Genomic DNA, 22121 nt, shown 5'->3' with positions numbered 1-22121 from the left:
GTAGCATCATGCCCTACAGAAAGAGTGGTTTATTGATACTATAGTGTAAAACAAAGACAGATGGTGAATCAAGATCTTTTGTGATGGCACATGTGCTTATAGGGATGGCAGATGTGATGCGGACAAAATATTAGCTGCTACAGTACTGGACACAAAAGTTAGTTAAGGAAATTTATTTTCAAGGGTTCATGGAAAGAACGAGAGTAGCAGATACCTTTGTTAATTTAAGGAAACTTAAAACCCATCTTCTGTTGAAATCTTACCAGTTCTTGAAAGAGGGCGAACTGCAGGAATAGGTACAACTAAACCAGATTGGGGGACAGGTGACCCAGGATACCATCCTCGGTGTCGTTTCTTTGGTGGTCCAGAAATGAACATGGTAGCTGAATACAAAAAGAAAGATGAGCCTTGTCCTTAGTCATGGAAGAAGGGAAAGAAGCCAAAGTAACATAGGATCTTTACTATGATTATACTCAGAAAGTCGAAGTCACTTTTCTAGAGGTAAAGATAAAGTTAGAAAAAGTCACACACTAACAGCACTAACAGCTGCAGGCTGTTTTACAATGTACCGTTTCACCCAGATTATTTCATCTGATTCTATCAACAACCCTGTGAAGTTGTAGGACAACTACGTTGTTATACCCATTCTGTAGATGGTGAAAGGAAGGCTCACATTTACCCAGAGTCACACACAGAGAGGAACTTTGAACCCTGCACTTTGGTCATCAAAGCCCATGGCTTTTCAAGACACTTCTTATATATTTGTTTCAATGTTATCTCCTAGGTAGGCCCACCCTTGTAGAATCACCAAGATATGTTCATCATAATTGTTCATACCAATCATAAATTTTCAAAACATTGTACGAGAAGCTAAGGAAAAACTGGGAGTGTGCTGCCAGATAATTAATCATTCCAAACTCTCTGGAGCACTTCTTCCATAATTAAGTGTTATTTCAAAACTCTAAGATGGGTATTGTACCTTGGTCTCCTGAGGCAAAGCTAGGTCTTGGTGACAAAGAGTAATTCCCTGGGCGGGCTGGAGTGGAGCTAGACGCACTGCTCTTTCCTCCATGGCTACTGTTTCCATTAGCAGCATCTGTGGTACACAAGAGGAGCCACTCAGAACAGAGTCTGGGCAGGACACTGCTTTCTGTGATGCTGCAACCATATGACAAACCTCACATAGGATTCAAAGAAATCCCACTGACGGAACAGCCCAGTTGTACAGATCCAACTACAACCAACAGAGTACTACTTTAACTAACATGAAATGTCACCCAAAATAATTTTCTAGGACCCCAAGAGGTCTTTGAGAATTATTTTCAGTGAAGTCTTTGGAGATGGTGGGTAGAAAAGAAGAGAAAACTTTTTTTTTTACCTTTTATCATGGAAATTTTCAAACATATATAAAAGCAGAGAGAATGGTATATGAACTATGTACCCATCACCCAGCTTCAACACTTACCAACATGTGGCCAATCCTGCTTTACATATACTCCCTATCTTTCCCCCCCCACCCACAGACACACATATGGGCTCTGGATTATTTTGAAGCAAACTCATTTGTCATATCATTTCATCCATAAATACTTTTGTATGTGTTTCTGAAAGAAAAGGACTCTTAAAAAACATAACCATGATCTTTTTTATACTTAAAATTAACAATGATCAATAATTTCTTAATATCAAATATCCCATCAGTATTCAAATTTCTCCCAATCAGCTCAGAAATGGCTTTTTACATTTCTTGTTCAAACTGGGGTTCAAAAAATATCCACACACTGAATTTAGTTGCTATGTCCCTTAAACCTCTTTTAATCTATAGAATTCTTCTTCTTTTTCTTTCTAACAATTAATTTGCTGAAAACCTGGCAGAATTTCTCATTTCCTGTATTTTGCTGATTGGATATCCATGGTGTCATTTGATGTCTCCTCTAATTCCTAAACTAATCATTAGATATAGATGTTTGCTCAGATTCAAGTTTGATTTTTTTTGGCAAGAGTATCTCATAAGTCCTATTGTATACTTCCATTAAGAGGCACATAATGACCAGTTTTCTCTTTTCCTGTGATGTAAAGATTCATCCGTGGGTTTAAGAGTTGTCAGCCTAATCTACAAAGTTGTTCATCAGCCTCTCATCTGATGGTTTTAGCAATCATGATGATTACTGCCAAGATCCATAATTTCATTAATTTTTCTTCTATGCTGTAAAAACTTGGACTCAGTTTGTTCCAGTCTGTAATCTAAACAGAAGGCAGATTCTGCAAGAATTGTTGGACCAGAGTAAGAACAAAAGTGGTCTGGATAAATTATGATACCTAACTGTTGGAAAGTTTCCAAGAATGATAGGTTCTCCTTCTCTTTATTTTTCTTCTACCTCTTTAACCATTTCTTTTTCTTAAACACTGAAATTGTCTACGGGTCTGCCTTTAGTTCATAGCTTGCCTTACCCTACATTTCTCCTTGGCTGACACTATTTACATGGTGATTTTAACCATATGCTGGTGGCTCAACTTTATACCATTAGTCCTGTTTTCCTCCTACGATAAATTAAATTACCGTTGAGTAGCGCCACTTGGATGCCTGATGGGTATTTCAAACTCATCATGTCCAAAATTGAACTCACAATCTCCTCCTGGGGAACCTGCTCCCCTTGCTGTATTCCCTATCTCAAGCAATGGTACTAACCATTAGCCCAGAAAGATGGACGTCAACTGAAACCCATTCTTCTGTTTTACGCTCCCATTAATCAGTCAAGTCTGCTCATTTTACATCCTGAGTAGCTTTCCAATCTGTCTCCTCCTCTCCAACCTATTTTCACCCTGGTCAAGGACCTCATCATTTCTCAACCAGACTATTGAACGACCTGCAACTTGTATTCCCAACGCTTTCTTTTTGCTGCCAAAATGATCTAGCTTAAGTTAAAATAAGACCATGTCACTCCCCTGTGCCATAAGTTATAGAGTGAAATCCATACTTCTTATCCTGACCTCCTATGACCTTTCCCTTTTCTGCCTCTTGCTCACCTCCTGCTACTCCCTGAGTTTTACATTGTATGTTTCTAACGAGTCCAAACTGCTGGAAGTTCCTGCACATGTCATGCTGCTTCTTTCCTTTCCTTTTCCTTTCAAGCTCTGTTCCTGCTTTTCCCTGAATTTGAAATGTCTTTCCCCTATTCTCTGACCAGGGTTTGAACCCACGCCCCCTGCATTGGAAGCGCAGCATCTTAACCACTGGACCACCAGGGAAGTCCCCAAGAACCCGTTCTCAATTACTCCCTAAAATGCTGGGCTAACCCCCCCTCCTCTGTGCTCCCCTAGGATATTATGTATTTATTGCAGTACACTGAAAATATCTTCTTTTAGGTTGATCTCCTCTGCAAGGTTACAAGTACATTAGAGGTCAGGGACTGAGCCTTATTTATCTTAGTATCTATCCCCAGTTCCTCAGTATAGCAGGTATCCAAGAAATTTTTATTGAACAGAATCAACCTGCTTTGTCTCCCCTGTGTGCCAAATGTCATTCACTGACTCTTCTGGATGTAACACAGAAAACACAAAGCTTTGTATAAACGTGCATTATAGTAGACAGCCCCACTTTTGCCTTCAACTGGCAAAGAAGGAGCTTCTGTTTTCTTCTACCAAATTGTCAATTAAATTTCACACAAGTCTTTTATGGACTAGGTATTTACCAAATAAATATAAGTGAGGAGGGCTTCCCTGGTGACACAGTGGTTAGGAATCTGCCTGCCAATGCAGGGGACACGGGTTTGAGCCCTGGTCCGGGAAGATCCCACATGCCATGGAGCAACTAAGCCCGTGTGCCACAACTACTGAGCCCGCATGCCACAACTACTGAAGCCCGTGCGCCTAGAGCCCGTGCTCCGCAACAAGAGAAGCCACCGCAATGAGAAGCCTGTGCACCACAACAAAGAGTAGCCCCCGCTCGCCACAACTAGAGAAAGCCTGTGCTCAGCAACAAAGACCCAACACAGCCAAAAATAAATTAAAAATAAATAAATTAAAAATATATATATAAGTGAGGAAAACATCACCTGCAGCAAAAGTCTTCCCTACAACCTGCAAAGATAAAGCCAGTGGCTTCACAACATTCTTATTCCAGGTCAGGTCCTGAGCTCCACTTAAATTGATTGCAGAATTAGCTGGACTGAGAACCGGCGAATCTTTAAAATGAAAGAGGTTGTTCAAATTAGAAACTATATATGCAGGAAGAAAGTTAATTCAACAAGAGTGAGCTGAGAGAGACTATAGTAGACTATAGAATTTCAGTTTTTCCCTTGATCTATTTTAAGAAAGTCCATTTCTCTGTACATAGGTTTTATTTTCTTTTTTATGTATTTAACAAACACTCACCAGTGGCTACTACGTGCTAGGTGCTAGTTTTAAGTTTAAGCACTTTAAATATATCAATTCACCTAATTCCTATATGAACTCAATGAGGCTGGTACTATTACCTTAAATAATGGTAGCCATGTAACTTGGTCGTATGACGTGGCATCAAGGATATCATCATGTGCCATATTAAAACTGTCTCCACAGCTTCCCTTAAAGCCATATTTTAATGAGATATATTTATCTCTAACCAGATAAGTTTGTCATTTGAAAAGTGTCGTGTAAGCTAAGTCATTGCAATGTAGGGGAAAGAACTTTTCTCTGAAGAAAAGTTGCTTTAATATTTGGAATAAACTAGAATTTTTCCTTATGTAATACCAGAGACATCCAAAAGAAAATTCTTATTTGGCAGAAAAACCATATGCCATTTCAGAGGCAGGTTATGGGAGAGATAAAGTCTCCAGGCAACTAGAATTTTCCGAAATGAATAAAATAGACCCCAAATCCCTGACTCTACACCAGCAGAACAGCTTAATCAGGTAACACAGGAAAGTGTCAAAGGGACTGTTAAAACTCTGAGAGTTTGAAAAACTCTGAGAGTATCCTGTTCTAAAGTGCAGGATACTGATGGTGCTACATTAGAAACTATCTAAAATATTAGTGCTCATGCCACAATGTGATTCCTGACACATCTGATCAGTGCTTATCATAAGAACTCAAAAGACTGAAATGGTTCCCTACTGGCTCAGAAGAGTTATGTGCCTCTCTGAGGGACTGACTTACATCAGGGAGTGATTTTAAGGTCTACAGGAAGAATAGAGGCCAGCAACTGCACATAAAATATTATAAAGTGACAGGAAACTGAAGACAACCTGAGTTTTTTAGGTATTAACAGAGAACCTTACAGGACAGGAATTCCAGGTAAATTTGACATGTCACTACACAGGTTGGTTATTACGTTTCAGGTCACAAATATGTTGTTTGGTGCAAGACTAGTAGCTTACTACTCTAGTCTATACCTAGAATTTTAGCATATTTCTAACAGTTCAGGTGAGCATACAGGTGAAATCTGGTTAGCAAATTATAAAGGGTGGTAACCTTTTCAAGTCAATGAATTCAAATTAGCACAAACAAATATTTAAATAATAACAAAAGTGTACAAAATCAATGTACAGAAATAAATCTTCCTATATAAAAACAATGAACAACAGTTAGATAAAAGGCCTAGGAATAAGCTTAGTAAGAAATGTACACAACTATATGAAGAAAAATTTATCATATTTCTTATATAATGTCTGGGATTTGTTGTAAAACATGGAGAGAGGGAGGGAGAGAGGCAGTAATACTGAAAATATGGCCATGTGTTCATAATTATTTAAGCTGGGTAATAGGTCCACAGTGATGGTCCGTGATATTATTCTCTCTATTTTTAACTTTTCATATTAAAGATTTTTAAAAATTAAAAATATTTTCTGAAGACCTTGAAAATAGGCCTGTACAAACGTTAAGACAACCATGTTTCAGATCAGAAATATTCAATGTCAAAAAAATGCCAATCAATCTAAGTTAATTCATAAATTTAATATGATCCTAGGAAAATACCAACAGGTTTAGATATTATTAGAATTACTATTAGAATTATTAGTAAGTAAGCAAATTGTTTAAGTAAGCAAACTGATGTAATGTTGATATGAAAAAAATAAGCACACAAGAATAGCAAGAAACATTCTGAAAAATAAGAGAAATGACAAGAGGCTAACATGATGATATAAAGACTTATAAAGCCACAGTCTATAAAATACTGTGGTCCTAGTGCATTAGTAGACAAACAGAACAATGGAAGAAAAAAGACAGTAAGAAGCAGATGCAAATACACATAAGAATTTAGTATAAGATAAAGGTACCAGCCCAAAGCAGCAATGAAGATGAACCATTCAATAAACTGTGCTGTGGCAATTGGACATATAAGAAAAAAATTAAGTTGGATCTACAACTTACACCAAGTACCAAACAAAATCAAATGGACCAAAAGTAGAAACTTAAAAACTGAAGCTACAGAAATAATAGGAGAAAACATGGGAGAGTCAATTATCACCTTGAAATGGAAAAGGCCAAACTATTGTTCAAAATGCAGAAGCCATAAAAAATTTATATATTCAGCTACATAAAACTTTAAAAATTCTGTATGACAAAACACACTATATATGCAAACAGTAGCTAGAAGAGAGCTGGAGTGACCATAGTAATACCAGAAAAAATAGACTTTAAGAAAATATTATTACTAGAGAAGAAAAAGGACATTTTATAATGATAAAAGTGTCAATCCACCAGGGAGACATAACAATTATAAAAATATAAACATATAAACAACAGAGCCCCAAATTCATGAAGCAAATCCTGACAAAACTGAAGAGAGAAATAGTCAATTTGATGATAACTGTTTGAGACTTCAGTACCCCACTTTCAATAATGGATAGAATAACTAGGGAGACAGTCAAGAAGGAAATAGAAGACTTGAGCAGCACTATAAACCAATTAGATGTAACTGATATCAACAGAACATTCCCTGAACAAAAGCAGAATATACATTCTTTTCTAGTGCACAGGAAACAGTCTCCAGGATAGACAATATGTTAGGTGATAAAACAAGCCTCAATAAACTTAAAAGAATTAAAATCATACAAAATACAATCTCTAACCTCAATGGAATCAAATGAGCGATCAATAACAAGGAAATTTGAGAAATTCACAAATTTGTGGCAATTAAACAATGCATTACTAAATAACCAATAGATCAAAGAAATCACAAGGGGAATTAGATATCACTTTAAGATAAATGAAAATGAAACCACGACAACTGAAAACTTATGAGATACTGTTTAAAAAGTGCTTAGAGGAATATTTATGGCTGCAAATGCCTATATTAAAAAGGGGGACTTCCCTGGCGGTCCAGTCAGTGGTTAGGACTCAGCACTTTCACTGCCATGGGTCCCTGTTCAATCCCTCATTGGGGAACTAAGATCCCACAAGCTGTGCAGCATGGCCAAAAAAAAAGGAAGAAAGGGCAGAAGATCTAAATAGATATTTCTCCAAAAAAGACATACAGATGGCCAAAAAGCACATGAAAAGATGCTCAATATCGCTAATTATTAGAGAAATGCAAATCAAAACTGCCAAGAGGTATCACCTCACACCAGTCAGAATGGCCATCATAAAAATGTCTACAAACAGTAAATGCTGGAGAGGGTGTGGAGAAAAGGGAACCCTCCCACACTGTTGGTGGGAATGTAAACTGGTACAGCCACTACGGAGAACAGTATGGAGTTTCCTTAAAAGACTAAAAATAGAGTTACCATATGATCCAGCAATCCCACTCCTGAACATATATCTGGGGAAAACCATAATTTGAAAAGATACATGTACCCAATATTCATTGCAGCACTATTTACAATAGCCAAGACATGGAAGCTACCTAAATGTCCATTGACAGATGAATGGATAAAGAAGATGTTGCACATATATACAATGGAATATTACTCAGCCATAAAAAAGAATGAAATAATGCCATATGCAGCAACATGGATGGACCTAGACATTATCATACTAAGTGAAGTAAGTCAGAGAAAAACAAATATCATATGATATCACTTGTATGTGGAATCTAAAACAACGATATAAATGAAATTGTTTACAAAACAGAAACAGACTCACAGACTTAGAAAACAATTTATGGTTACCAAAGGGAAAGGTTCAGGGGGAGGGATAAATTAGGGGTTTGGGATTAACATATGCACACTACTAAATATAAAATAAATAATCAACAAGGACGTACTCTATAGCACAGGGAACTCTACTCAATATTCTGTAATAACTTAAATGGGAAAAGAATCTGAAAAAGAATAGATATGTGTATATCTATAACTGAATCACTTTGCTGTACATCTGAAACTACCACACATTGTAAATCAACTATACTCCAATATAAAATAAAAATTTTAAAAATAAATAAATGAAAAGGAAGAAAATCTCAAGTAAAAAGAAGTAAGAAAAGTAAATTAAACCCAAAATAAGTAGAAGAAAGGAAATAATAAAGACTAGAGCAGAAATGAATGAAGTAGGGAATAGAGAAACAATAGTGAAAACTGGCAAAACCAAAAGTTTGTTCTTTGAGTAGATCAACAAAATTGACAACACTTTAGCCAGACTGACCAAGAAATAAAGAGAAAAGATGCAAATTACTAAAATCAAGAGGGAAAAAGAGGGCATTGCTAGCAAACTTACAGAAATAAAAAGAATTATAGAGGAATACTATGAACAATTGTATGCCTTTGTTATGGACTGAATTGTGCCCCTGTCCCCACAAATCATATGTTGAAGCCCTAATCTCTAGTACCTTAGAATGTGACAGTATATAGAGTCCTTAAAGAAGTAATTAAGGTTAAATGAGGTCATAAGGGTAGAGTTCTAATCTAATATGACTGGTGTCCTTTAAAAAAGAGGAAGAAACAACAGGGATGTGCATGCACAGAGGAAAGGCCATGTGAGGATATAGCAAGAAGGCAGCTGGTTATCTACAAGCCAAGGAAAGAGGCCTCAGAAAAAAAAAAACACCCTGCTGCACCTTGATCTTGGACTTGCAACTTCCAGAGCTGTGAGAAAATAAATTTTTGTTGTTTAAGCCACTCAGTCTGTGCTATTTTGTTATGGCAGCCCTACTTAACTCATAAAGACATCAAATTAGATGACTCAGATAAAATGGACAAAAAGGAAATACTAAGGAATACACTATAAAACTACTAAAGCTAATACATGAATTAACCAAAGTTGCAGGATACAAGATCAATATACAAGTCAATTGTATTTCTATGTACTTGCAATGAACAACACAAAAATAAAATTAACATAAAAGTTCCATTTACAATAGCATCAGAAAAAATAACTACTTAGGAATAAATTTAGTAAGAGAAGTGTAAAACTTATACTTTGAAAACTATAAAACATTGTTAGAAGAAATTTTTAAAGACCTAAATAAATGGAAAGACATTCCATGCTCATGGATTGGAAGACTTAACATTGTTAATACAGCAATACTCCTCAAATTGTTCTACAGATTCAATAGATTCAGCAAGCCATACCAAAATTCAAGCTGGTTTCTTTGTAGAAATTGACAAGTTAATTCTAAAATTCATATGGAAATGCAAGAGGCCCAGAATAGCCAAAATCGTCTCAAAAAAGAAAAGCAAAGCTAGAGGATTCATACTTACCCATTTCAGAACTTCATACAAAGCTACAATTATCAATCAGTGCAGCACTGGCATAATGAAAGATGTACAGATCATCGGAATAGCATTGAGAATCCAGAAATAAAACCTTACATTTAATGGGCAAATGTATTTTGAAATGAGTGAGTGCCAAGAAAATTCAATGTATTAAAAAATAGTCTTTTCAACAAATGTTATGGGAAAACTGGATATCCACATGCATAAGAATGAAGTTGGACCTCTTCCTCACACCATATATAGAGATTAACCAAAAATGGATTATAGATCTAAATGTAAGAGTTAAAACTATAACACTCTTAGAAGAAAACATAGCAGTAAATCTTCATGGCCTTGGATTAGGCAATGGTTTCTTAGATGTGACACCAAAAGTACAAGCAACAAAAGAAAAAAAAAATAGATGAATTGGACTTCATCATGATAAAAAAAAATTTGTGCTTCAAAGGACACCATCAAGAAAGAGACAACTCATATAGTGGGAGAAATATTTGTAACTCATATATCTGGTAAAGGACTTGTATCCAGAATGTATAAAGAACTCTTACAACTCAATAATAGAGAGACAAATGACCCAACTGAAAAATGGGCAAATGATTTGTAAGACACGTCTCCAAAGAAGATGTACAGATAGCCAATTAGCACATGAAAACATGCTCAACATCATTAGCCATTGGAGAAACACAAATCAAAACCACAATAAGATACTACTTTACACCCACTAGGATGGCTAAAACAAAACAAGACAGACAATAACAAGTGTTGACCAGGATATGGAGAAATTGGAACCCTCACACATTACTGGTAGGAATGTAAAATGGTGCAGCCACTTTGGAAAATAATTCCTCAAATGGATAGACACAGAGTTACCATATAACTCAGCAATTCCACTCCTAGCTATAAAATGAGAGGGAAGTGAAAACACATGCCCATAAAAAATCTGTACCCAAATGTTCATAGCAGCATTATTCATAATAGCCCCAAAGTAGAAACAACCTAAATGTCCATCAACAAATAAATGGAAAAATAAAATATGGTATATCCATAAAATGGGATATTTCAGCAGCAAAAAGGAATGAAGTACTGATACATGCTACAACATGGAGGAACCTTGAAAACATTACGTCAAGTGAAAAAAGCCAGTCACAAAAGGCCATATGCTGTAAGCATGCAGTCAGAAAGCACCGTTAGGCATTAGGTAAGGTCAGAGTTAACTTTCCAAAATGTAAATCCTTTTCTGTTATTCCCTAATCTTTACCACCTTGCGCATGCTTCTATTCTTGAATTTATCAGGTATGGTGACATTGGCATATTCAGCATTTAACACTAGTGGTTTTGATTATTTGGGAGCAGCCCCAGTGTCCAAAATGCAATAGCCTGTGATCTTGCTCAGACATGAATCTGAACTGCAGGCTGTTGTGCAGAATCTGGTGCTTAGATAGTGAGTAAGCAACTGATTGCCCAGCATCTGTATCTCACCAAGGTCTGATTATCTCTACTAGTGAGTGACCTTTTAAGCACTGGAGGATTTGCAAACTTGGAAAATTCCTTGAGCAAGTCACAGCTCTATGCTCTATGTTGTAGGAGTTTGTAATTTCCTATTTTTGCCACTAGGTCATGAGCTCCTTGAGGGCATTCCCAGCTCCTGGCACAATGTCTGCCACATCATGGTTAAAGAAATAGAGTGGAAAAAGAGAAGCCAAAACGACTTCCTTATCTTCTTTATGCAATAGTTCAATAATTCTCTGTTAGTGCAAAATCACTGGGGGGCAAAAACTTTCTAAAAAAGGGAGCAATGTGGACCTCCCTGGTGTCGCAGTGGTTAAGAATCCGCCTGCCAATGCAGGGGACACGAATTCGAGCCCTGGTCCGGGAAGATCCTACATGCCGCAGAGTAACTAAGCCCGTGTACCACAATTACTGAGCCTGCGCTCTAGAGCCCACAAGCCACAACTACTGAGCCCGCGTGCTGCAACTACTGAAGCCTGTGCGCCTAGAGCCTGTGCTCCACAACAAAGAGAAGCCACCAAAATGAGAAGCCCACGCACCGCAACGAAGAGTAGCCCCCGCTTGCCGCAGCTAGAGAAAGCCCACTCTCAGCAACGAAGACCCAACACAGCCAAAAATAAAACAAAATAAATAATTTTTTTTAAAAAAGGCAGCCATTTAAGTAGCAAGTTGAAAGAATCTGAATTCTGGTTTTTTCACTTAATAACTCTTTTTTAAAAAAGCCAAATATTAACCTTTTCTGAGATTCTGATTCATGATCTGCAAAATGGTCCTAAAACCTACCTCTCGGTAGCGATTAACATATTTAGCAAGTGCCTAGAACACAGTAGATATTCAATAAATATTTGTCTTGCTAAATCTCAAGTGTTTTCCAGATGCTTGAGAGCTTAAATCTTTACAAGCTCTCTTTTTGCCCTTGGCACCTGTATTAAACTTAGCCTACATAATTTGCTTCTTTCCTGAGTAAAGTACTCTAGACCTATTTTCACATTCAGACTGCAATTAATGTTCTTCTAATAAGACACAATATTTCTATTAATGCATGCTGAGGCTGCATCATTTATTTGCCAGCCATATTTTACTTTTGACTCAAAAAGTAGTATTTAATTAAAACATGATAATTAAAACACAATTACCCCTATAATTAATGTTAAGTCAGATATCTTCCTAACCTGTTCTTACACTATTCATTTTTTAAACAGCTTTATTGAGGCATAATTGACAATAAATTGCACATACTTAAGGTATGCAATCTGATAAGTTTTGACATATGTATATACTTGTGAAACCATCACCACAGTCAAAATAGTGAACACATTCATCACCTCTAAATCTCCTTGTCATCCCTCTTTCCTGCGTTTCCCTTGCTGTAAACAATCACTGATCTGCTTTATTTATTCATTTGGCCATACGGCTTGTGGGATCCTAGTTCCCCAACCAGGGATTGAACACCGGATCCCAGCAGTGGAAGCGTAGAGTCCTAACCACTGGACTGCCAGGGAATTCCCTGAGCTGCTTTAGATTAGCTTGCATTTCCTAGAGTTTTATACAAATAGAATGATATTTTTTTCCTTTTGTCTGGCTTCTTTTGAGTGAATTATTGCCTTAATCATTTTGAAATCCATCCATATTGTTATGAATATCAATAGCTCATTACTATTTATTGAGTTGTATATAACAATTTATTTATCTGTTCACCTGGATAAACATTCACCTGGATGGACATTTGGGTTGTTTCCAGTTTTTGGCTATTACAAATAACGCTGCTATGAACATTTGTGCACAAATGTTTGTTGCATATACTCCTTTTCTCTTGGGTTAATATCTAGGAATGGAATGGCTAGACTATCTGGTAGGTGTATGTTTAACTTTTTAAGAAACTGTCAAACTGTTTCCCAAAGTGGTTTTACTATTTTACATTCTCAGCAGTGTACAAGAGTTCCAATTCCTCCACACCCACACCAACATTTGGTATAGTCAGTCTTTTAATTTTAGCCATTCTAAGTATGTGGAAAATCCCATTGTTGTTTTAATTTGCATTTTCCCAATGACTAATGGTGTTAAGCATCTTTTCATGTGCTTAATTACCATCATATATCTTTTGTGCATTTTAAAAATTAGGTTATTTTCTTATCATTAAGTTTTCTTTTTTTTTTTTTTTGCTCCGGACGCGCAGGCTCAGCGGCCATGGCTCACGGGCCCAGCCGCTCCGCGGCACATGGGATCCTCCCAGATCGGGGCACGAACCCACGTCCCCTGCATTGGCAGGCGGACTCTCAACCACTGCGCCACCAGGGAAGCCCCCACCCTTTTTTTTTCATGTTTTTAATGCTATTATAAATGGTAGTTATTTTAAAAATCTTAATTTCTGATAATGCATTGTTGATATATAGAAGTACAATTGATATTTGTATATTGATCTTGTATCCTGCAATGTTGCTAAACTCAGTTTAGCATTTTTGTAGATTTCATCGGATTTTCTCCATAGAAAATCTACTATGAATAAAGACAGTTTTACTTCTTCATTTCCAAATTGGATGTCATTTTTTTTTCCTTGCCTGACTGCACTGGCTAGAACCTGCAGTACAATATTGAACAGAAGTAGTAAGAGCGGACATGCCTATCTTGTTCTGATCTTAGGGAGAGAGGATTTAGTCTTTTATCACTAAGTATGTTAGCTGTGGGGTTTTTTGCAGATGACCACGATCAGGTGGAGGGAGTTCCCTTCTTTTCCTAGTTTGTTAAGAGTCTTTATCAGGAATAAATATTGAATTTTGTCAAAGCTTTTTTCTGCATCTGTTGAGATAATAATATGGTTTTAGTTTAGTTTGTTAACATGGTAAATTACATTGATTGGTATTCAAATGTTAAACCAATCATGCATTCCTAGGATAAACTCTACTTGGTCATGATATATTATCCTTTTAACATATTGTTGGGTTCAATATGCTAAAATTTGCTTACTAAATTTTGTATTTATTTCATGAAGGATATTGGTTTGAACTTTTCTTATAATGTCTTTGATTTGGTATCAATGTAATGCTGTCTAGAATGAGTTAGGAAGTAGTCCATTCTCTTCAATTATTTGGAAGTTTGTGTAGAACTGGTATTATTTCTTCCTTAAAGGTGGAATCTATCAGTAAAGCCATCTGGGCCTAAAGGGTTGTTTTTTTTTAAGGTTTTTGTAGCTATTTTATTTATTTATTTTTTAACATCTTTATTGGAGTGTAATTGCTTTACAATTGTGTGTTAGTTTCTGCTTTATAACAAAGTGAATCAGCTATACATATACATATATCCCCATATCTCCTCCCTCTTGCATCTCCCTCCCACCTTCCCGATCCCACCCCTCTAGGTGGGCACAAAGCACAGAGCTGATCTCCCTGTGCTATGCGGCTGCTTCCCACCAACTATCTATTTTATATTTGGTAGTATATATAAATCCATGCCACTCTCTCACTTCGTCCCAGTTTACCCTTCCCCCTCCCCGTGTCCTCAAGTCCATTCTCTACATCTGTGTCTTTATTCCTGTCCTGCCCCTAGGTTCTTCAGAACCATTTTTTTATTTTTTAGATTCCATATATATGTGATAGCATATGGTATTTGTTTTTCTCTTTCTGACTTACTTCACTCTGTATGACAGACTCTAGGTCCATCCACCTCACTACAAATAACTCAATTTCCTTTCTTTTTATGGCTGAGTAATATTCCATTGTATATATGCACCACATCTTCTTTATCCATTCATCTGTTGATGGACACTTAGGTTACTTCCATGTCCTGGCTATTGTAAATAGAGCTGCAATGAACATTGTGGTACATGACTCTTTTTGAATTATGGTTTTCTCAGGGTATATGCCCAGTAGTGGGATTGCTGGGTCATATGGTAGTTCTATTTTTAGTATTTTAAGGAACCTCCATACTGTTCTCCATAGTGGCTGTAACAGTTTACATTCCCACCAACAGTGCAAGAGGGTTCCCTTTTCTCCACACCCTCTCCAGCATTTATTGTTTGTAGATTTTTTGATGATGGCCATTCTGACTGGTGTGATATGATACCTCATTGTACTTTTGATTTGCATTTCCCTAATGATTAATGATGTTGAGCATCCTTTCATGTGTTTGTTGGCAATCTGTATATCTTCTTTGGAGAAATGTCTATTTAGGTCTTCTGCCCATTTTAGAGGGTTTTTTTGTTTTGTTTTTTTAGGAAAGATTTTAACCACATTTTCAATGTATTTAATAGATACTGGGCTATTCATGTGTATTTCTTCTCATGTAAGCTTTTATAATTTGTGTCTTTCAAGGAAATTGTTCATCTCATCTAAGTTGTCAAATTTATTGGTATAAAACTGTTCCTAACATTCCCTTATTATCCTTTTAATATCTTTCAAATCTACAGTGATGTCACCTCTCTCATTCCCAATATAGGTAATTTGTGTCTTCTCTTTCGTTTTCCTGTCTGGTTAGAGCTTTATCAATTTTACTGATTTTCTCAAAGAAGTAGTTTCTGGTTTTATCAATTTTTCCATTGTTTTTCTGTTTTCTGTTTCACCGATTGCCACTTTGACCTTTATTATTTCCTTTCTTCTCTTTACTTTGGTTTTAATTTTGTCTTATTTTTCCTAGTTTTTTAAAGTGGAAGCTAAGTTCATTGACTCAAGAGATTTCTTCTTCTCTAATACAAGTTTAGTGCTATAAATTCCCCTCTAAATACTGCTTTAGTGGCATCCCATAAATTCTGATATGTTCTTTTTTCATTTCCATTCCATTCAAAATATTGCTAATTTCCCTTTTGATTGATGGATTATTTACAAGTGTGTTATTTAGTTTTCAAATTTTAGAGATTTTTCAGAAATCTTTCTGTTACTGATTTCTAGTGCAATTTCACTTTGGGCAAAGAACATTCTTTGTACTATTTGAATACTTTCAAGTGTATTAAGACTTGTTTTATGGCCCATAACCATGATAACATAATTATTTCTGTTCCTCTGTATGTAAAATGTCTTTTTTCTCTGACTTGGTAAATGTTCTATGTGAACTTGAGGAGAATGTGTATCTTGCTGTTGATACGTGAAGTGTTCCATAGATGTCAATTGGGTCAAGTGGGTTGATACTGTTGTTCAGATAATCTATATCCTTATTGATTTTCTGTTTACCTGTTCTATCAATTGTTGAGAGAGAAGTACTGAAATACCTAGCTATAGCTGTGGATTTATGTATTTCTTAAAATAACTCTATCAGTTTTTTCTTCATGTATTTTGAAGCTCTGTTGTTAGGTGCATAAATGTTTAGGATTGCTCTGGCCTCTTGATTAATTGACCTCTTTATCATTATGAGGTTACCTCTTTAATCTTTGGTATTATTCTTTGTCCCCAAATCTATTTTGCCTGATACTAATATAGCCACTCAAGGTTTCTTTTGACTACTGTTAGCATGGTAGATTTAAAAAATACTTTTACATTTTACCTGTTTGTGTCTTTTTATTTTAATTGTATTTCATGTAAGCAGCATAGAGTCAGGTCTTACTTTTTTCCAATCTGATAATATTTGCCTTTGAGTGGGGGTGTGTTTTTTATTTAAAAAATTTATTATTATTACTTTCATTGGGCTGCACCACACGGCTTGCAGGATCTTAGTTCCCTGACGAGGGATCAAACCTGTGCCCTCAGCAGTGAAAGTGTGGAGTCCTAACCACTGGACTGCTGGGGAATTCTCTGAGTGAGGGTGTTTAGATCATTTACATTTAATGTGATTCTTTTTTTTTTTTTTTTTTGCGGTACGCGGGCCTCTCACTGCTGTGGCCTCTCCTGTTGCGGAGCACAGGCTCCAGACGTGCTGGCTCAGCGGTCATGGCTCACGGGCCCAGCCGCTCCACGGCATGTGGGATCTTCCCAGACCAGGGCACGAACCCGTGTCCCCTGCATCGGCAGGCGGACTCTCAACCACTGCGCCACCAGGGAAGCCCTAATGTGATTCTTCATGTGGTTCTTTCATCTTGCTATTCATTTTCTAACTTGTTGCATCTATTTTTTGTCTCCCTTTTCCTCTTTTCAGCCTTCTTTTGGGTTAATTAAGTATTTTTATGATTCCATTTTATCTTCCTTGTAGCTCATTAACTATAACTCTTGGGTTTTTTAGTGGTTGATTTAGGGTTTATAGTATATATCTTAACTTATCACAGTCTAACCTCAAGTGGCATTATACAATTTCATATATATATAGTACAAGAATTTTACAATACATTCCATATCTCCCCTCCTGGCCTTTTGCTATCGTCATGCGTTTTACTTTTCCATACATTATAAACCTCATAATATATTATTATATTTGTATAAGTCAATTATCTTTTAAATAGATTTAAATAATAAGAAAAAAATGTATTTATTTACCCAGGTAGTTACCTCTCTCAGTGGTTTTCAATCCTTTGTAAAGATTCAGACTTTCTTCTGTCTGGTATTATTGCCCATCTATATGAGTGACTTCCTTTAGCATTTTTTTATGGTGAGAATCTGCTGGTGGTGAATTCTTTCATATTTTGTATGTCTGAAAATATCTTTATTTTACCTTCATTTTTGAAAGATATTTTTGCTGAGTATGGAATTCTAAGTTGACAGTTCTTAGCTTTCAGTACTTTAAAGATGTTGCTCCTCTGTCTTATTTATATTGTTTCCCATTAGAATATAATGTCATGTTTATTTTAGTTCCTCTGTACATAACAGAAGAATTTTTCTCTTGCTGTTTTTAAGATTTTCTCTTTATTGTTGGCTTTAAGCAATTTTATTATGACATGCTTTGTTGTGGTTTTCTATATATTTCTGTGCTGGGGATTCATTGAACTCCTTGGATCTGTGGGTTTATAAGTTTCATCAAGTTTGGGAAGTTTCTGTCCTTTATTTCTTCAAATATTTTTTGTCTCCCCCACCCCCACTCTTCAGGCACTCCAGTTTCAGTAGAAAAAGCTGCTTGTAGTTGTTCCATAGCTCACTAATGCTCTTTTCAGTTTATTTTTTCTCTCTGTGTTTCACAGGGGACGGTTTCTATTACTATGTCTTCAAATTATTAATCTTTTCTTCCCTAGTGACTAATCTGTTGTTAATCATATCCAATGTATTTTTCATTTCAAGCATCGTAGTTGTCACCTTGAGAAGTTCATTTTGGGTCTTTTTAATATTTTCAATGTTTACTTAATTTTTTGAAAATATGAGATATGTTTATAACTGTTTTGACATCCTTTTCTGCTAATTCTGACATCTGTGTCAGTTCTGGGTTAGTTTGATTGATTAATGAGTCTCCTCAATATTAATTGTGTTTCCCTGTCTCTGCATGCCTAGTAATCTTTGACTGAATGTCAGGCATTGTTAATTTTATCTTGTAGGATGCTGGATATTCCTGTAAGTACTTTTTCTTCTTCTTCTAGTTTTATGGAGATATAATTGACATACAGCATTGTATATGTTTAAGGTGTAAAGCATAATATTTGACTTACATACATCATGAAATGACTACCACAAGAAGCTTAGTGAACCTCCATCATCTCATATACACACAAAATAAAAGAAAAAGAAAAAATCTTTTACCTTGTGATGAGAACTCTTAGGATTTACTGTCTTAACAACTTTCATATATATAATACAGCAGTGTTAGTTATATTTATCGTGCTGTACATTACATCCTTAGTACTTATTTACCTTATAATTGGAAGTTTGCCTATAAATATTCTTGAGCTTTACTCTGGAATGCAGTTAAATTACTTGGAAACAATTTGATACCTTTTTTTCTTTTTTTTGCAGTTTTGAGGTAGTGCTCAGTCTAGGGCTAAGTATTCTCTATTACTGAGGTAAGACCCTCCTTAGTATTCCAACCAATGCCTGATAAATTGTGAGGTTTTCCTGTCTAGCTGGTGGGAACAGTCCCTGGCCCTGGCCCTGTGTGAATGTTCCCTCTCATCCTTTTGGATGGTACTTTTTACCAGCCCTGAGTAGTTTGCTCACATGCATACATCAACCAGTACTACGCTGAAAATTTCAGGGGACCTTCTGCACAGCTCGGGCTCTCTCTCTCTGTGCAGCTCTCTCCCTTCTGGCACTTAGTGCAATGAACTCTAGCTGCTTTGGTCTCCCTTCACTCTCAGTTTCTTCTACTCAACTTAGGGGACCTATTGGGCTCCACCACAGTTCCCCCTCCCAGCATCATGGTCTGGAAACTCTCCAAGCAGTAAGCTGGGAAAATGGTAAGACTCACATTTACTTGTTTCCCGTTGATCAGGAATCAATGTCATTTGTTGCCTGATGACAGGGTCTTAAAATATCGTTTTTCATGTAGTTTTGTCTTTTTTTTTTTTTTTTCTGGTTGTTTCAGATGGGAGGGTAAATTAGTCCCTTTTTATTCATTTTGGCCAAAAGTGGATATTGAGTTGATCTCTATGGATTTTTCAACCCTAGTGCTCCTCTCTCCTCTTCACATTCCTCCTGCCTTGAAATTTGAGACACAGGAACATTTTACAGAATTCTAGGTAGAGATCAATATCACCTATGTATAACCCAGAAATTGCCTAATAAAATTGTCACTAGTGAGCAGAGAAAGTTCAAATTCTGCTTTTGTTACCTTCTAGCTGTAGTTTGGATGTGTCTATGTTAGGTACTGGTCCTTATTCCTACACAGCATTCCTATAAAGAATGCTGGAGATTGTGAAAAACAGGTCTTTTCTACTGACCTATACATTTGGCTTAATCCTGAGAATTTTTAGTGCTTAACTATGAAAAATATGACATAAAGGAAAATTCAGAAATAGAAACAAACATGTTAAAAGCTCACTTCTCCCACAAACCATTGTTTATTCTCTAGTGTATGCCCTTCTATGTTTTATCCATGTTATATTTTTTACATGATATAAGAAAAATACCCATAGAGTTTTAATATTACTTTTTTTACTTAACAGGATTATTTCCTATGTGGTTGCACAGTATTTTTGACATCTTTGTCATGTGAGTATGCTATGATTTATTTGTTTCTATATTAAAAGATTGCTTTTCCTTTTATGCTAATATAAAGAATAACTGCAGTGAATATCTTGACTTTCTTTTAGGTTATTTTCTTGGCTAAGCCCTCTGAAGTGAAATTACTAGAGTAGAGGATATAAATATTTTAATGGTCTTGTTACATATTGCCAAATTGCTTTCTTAAAAGATCATATCACTGTTTACCTCCACCAGCCTGAGGTCTGAGATTGTTGGTCTTACCACATCCTTGCCAGCCCTGTATATTATCACTTAAAATAGAGTATTGTGGCCAATGCAACTGGTGAAAATGACTTTTCATTGTTATTACTTGCATTTTCTTCATTTCTGCAGAGTGGGCCATTCTTCCTTATACTTGCTAACGAGTTACATTTTCTCTTTTGTGGGCAACAGGAGTCTCACAAGCTCATTCACTGGCCCTGCCTCAGAGGAGTATGGTCACTGGCTTTCTTCCCTCTCCCCCACCCATGCATTCACTCATCAGATGCTTATTGAGCCTCTTCAGCAGGCCAGATAGTATGCTAGGCTCTGGGGATAGAATAGGGGAAGAAAGCAAAGATACAATCCCTACCCAAGGAATATACAGTGTAAAGGAAGAGCTTAAATGTTCTCAGTATCTGGTTGGGAGTGGGAAAATCTGCCAGCCAAAGGGTTCCCAACACATTTGGAAAAAGGAGACTGTGCTTTGGTAAAGTAATAATTTGAATATTCATGAGGAACTAAGCTTAGAAAAACCTGCTAGAGGAACTTTTGATTATTCTGACCTCAGAAGTTTAGTGGCTAAAGGACAAATCAAAAACAGAAAGGGACAAACACAGTTACATTTTAGGGACAGTTAAATAATACATTCTAATGGAAACTGTTTTCTAAATGGCTGTCACCCTGGACAGAGGAATTGTAGTTGGGGGGCAAATGGAGACAAAATAGTAAGGCCTGGGTTGAATGTGGCACATCATGAAATATTCTGGACAAACAGAGGGCAGCATGAGAGCTCTAAACTCTTGGAAGGCAAAGGAGAGGAGGCCAAGACATTGTAGGGAAGGGAAAATATGAGTGCTTAGAGATTTCTATCAGGGTTGGCTCTGCCCCTTCCCTTCTTGGAGACGAAAGTCAGCTGTGGGGCTGCATGCTGCAGCTCTATCACCACAGCAACAACCCCACAGCAGATTCAATGCAGTGGGAAATAGAAAAACTCAAAAGGACTGAAACATTACTATTACACCATAGGATCCCTGGCCTATGATACCACTTGTTCTCAAAGTGTAACACTGCATACCATACACATATGTAGTTTGAAAGGGTAAATTTGCCCTTTTTCCCAATGAGATATATCAAAATACAGGTGAGTTCACAAAATATTTATGTATAGTTAAAAAATTAATTATAGGGACTTCCCTGGTGGCGCAGTGGTTAGGAATCCACCTGCCAATGCAGGGGACATGGGTTCGAGCTCTGATCCGGGAAGATCCCACATGCCGCGGAGCAACTAAGCCCACACACCACGACTACTAAGCCTGTGCTCTAGAGCCTGTGAGCCACAACTACTGAGGCTGCGTGCCACAACTACTGAAGCCCTTGCACCTAGAGCCCGTGCTCTGCAACAAGAGAAGCCACCGTAATGAGAAATGAGAAGCCCGCACACCACAACGAAGAGTAGCCCCCGCTCGCCACAACTAGAGAAAGCCCATGCGTAGCAGTGAAGACCCAACACAGCCCCAAATAAATAAATAAACAAATTAATTAATTAAAAAAATAATTATAAAGCAAATACCTATGGAAATAACCACTATCCAAGTCAAGGGATAAAAACAAAACAAAACACTGCCAGCAGCCAGTAGCCTCCTTTTTGTTTTTCCCCATCCCTTCTCCTTCCGTCTCCCCAGAGGCAACCACTGTGCTATGTACGTATTCTTAAAATAATTTAGTTTTGCATATTTTTGAACATAACAGAAATATAATCATA

General features: G+C 36.7%; 1 protein-coding gene across 3 annotated transcripts in view; it reads right to left on the bottom strand.

Moving 5' to 3' along the window:
• The window catches only part of GREB1L (GREB1 like retinoic acid receptor coactivator), a 262291-nt gene that overhangs the window by 70381 nt on the left and 169789 nt on the right, over positions 1-22121 (bottom strand). For all 3 annotated transcript variants that reach the window (XM_082667349.1, XM_082667350.1, XM_082667351.1), the window contains 3 exons: positions 4056-4184; positions 980-1096; positions 264-383 (listed from right to left, as the gene is read on the bottom strand). In XM_082667349.1, the coding sequence (XP_082523475.1) occupies positions 264-383; positions 980-1096; positions 4056-4184 (366 nt within the window). The remainder of the gene's footprint in view (positions 1-263; positions 384-979; positions 1097-4055; positions 4185-22121) is intronic.

The sequence above is a fragment of the Grampus griseus genome (genome assembly GCF_964374135.1).
Source record: "Grampus griseus genome assembly, chromosome: 12".
NCBI lineage: Eukaryota > Metazoa > Chordata > Mammalia > Artiodactyla > Delphinidae > Grampus > Grampus griseus.
This window is presented reverse-complemented; position numbering and strand designations above follow the sequence as displayed.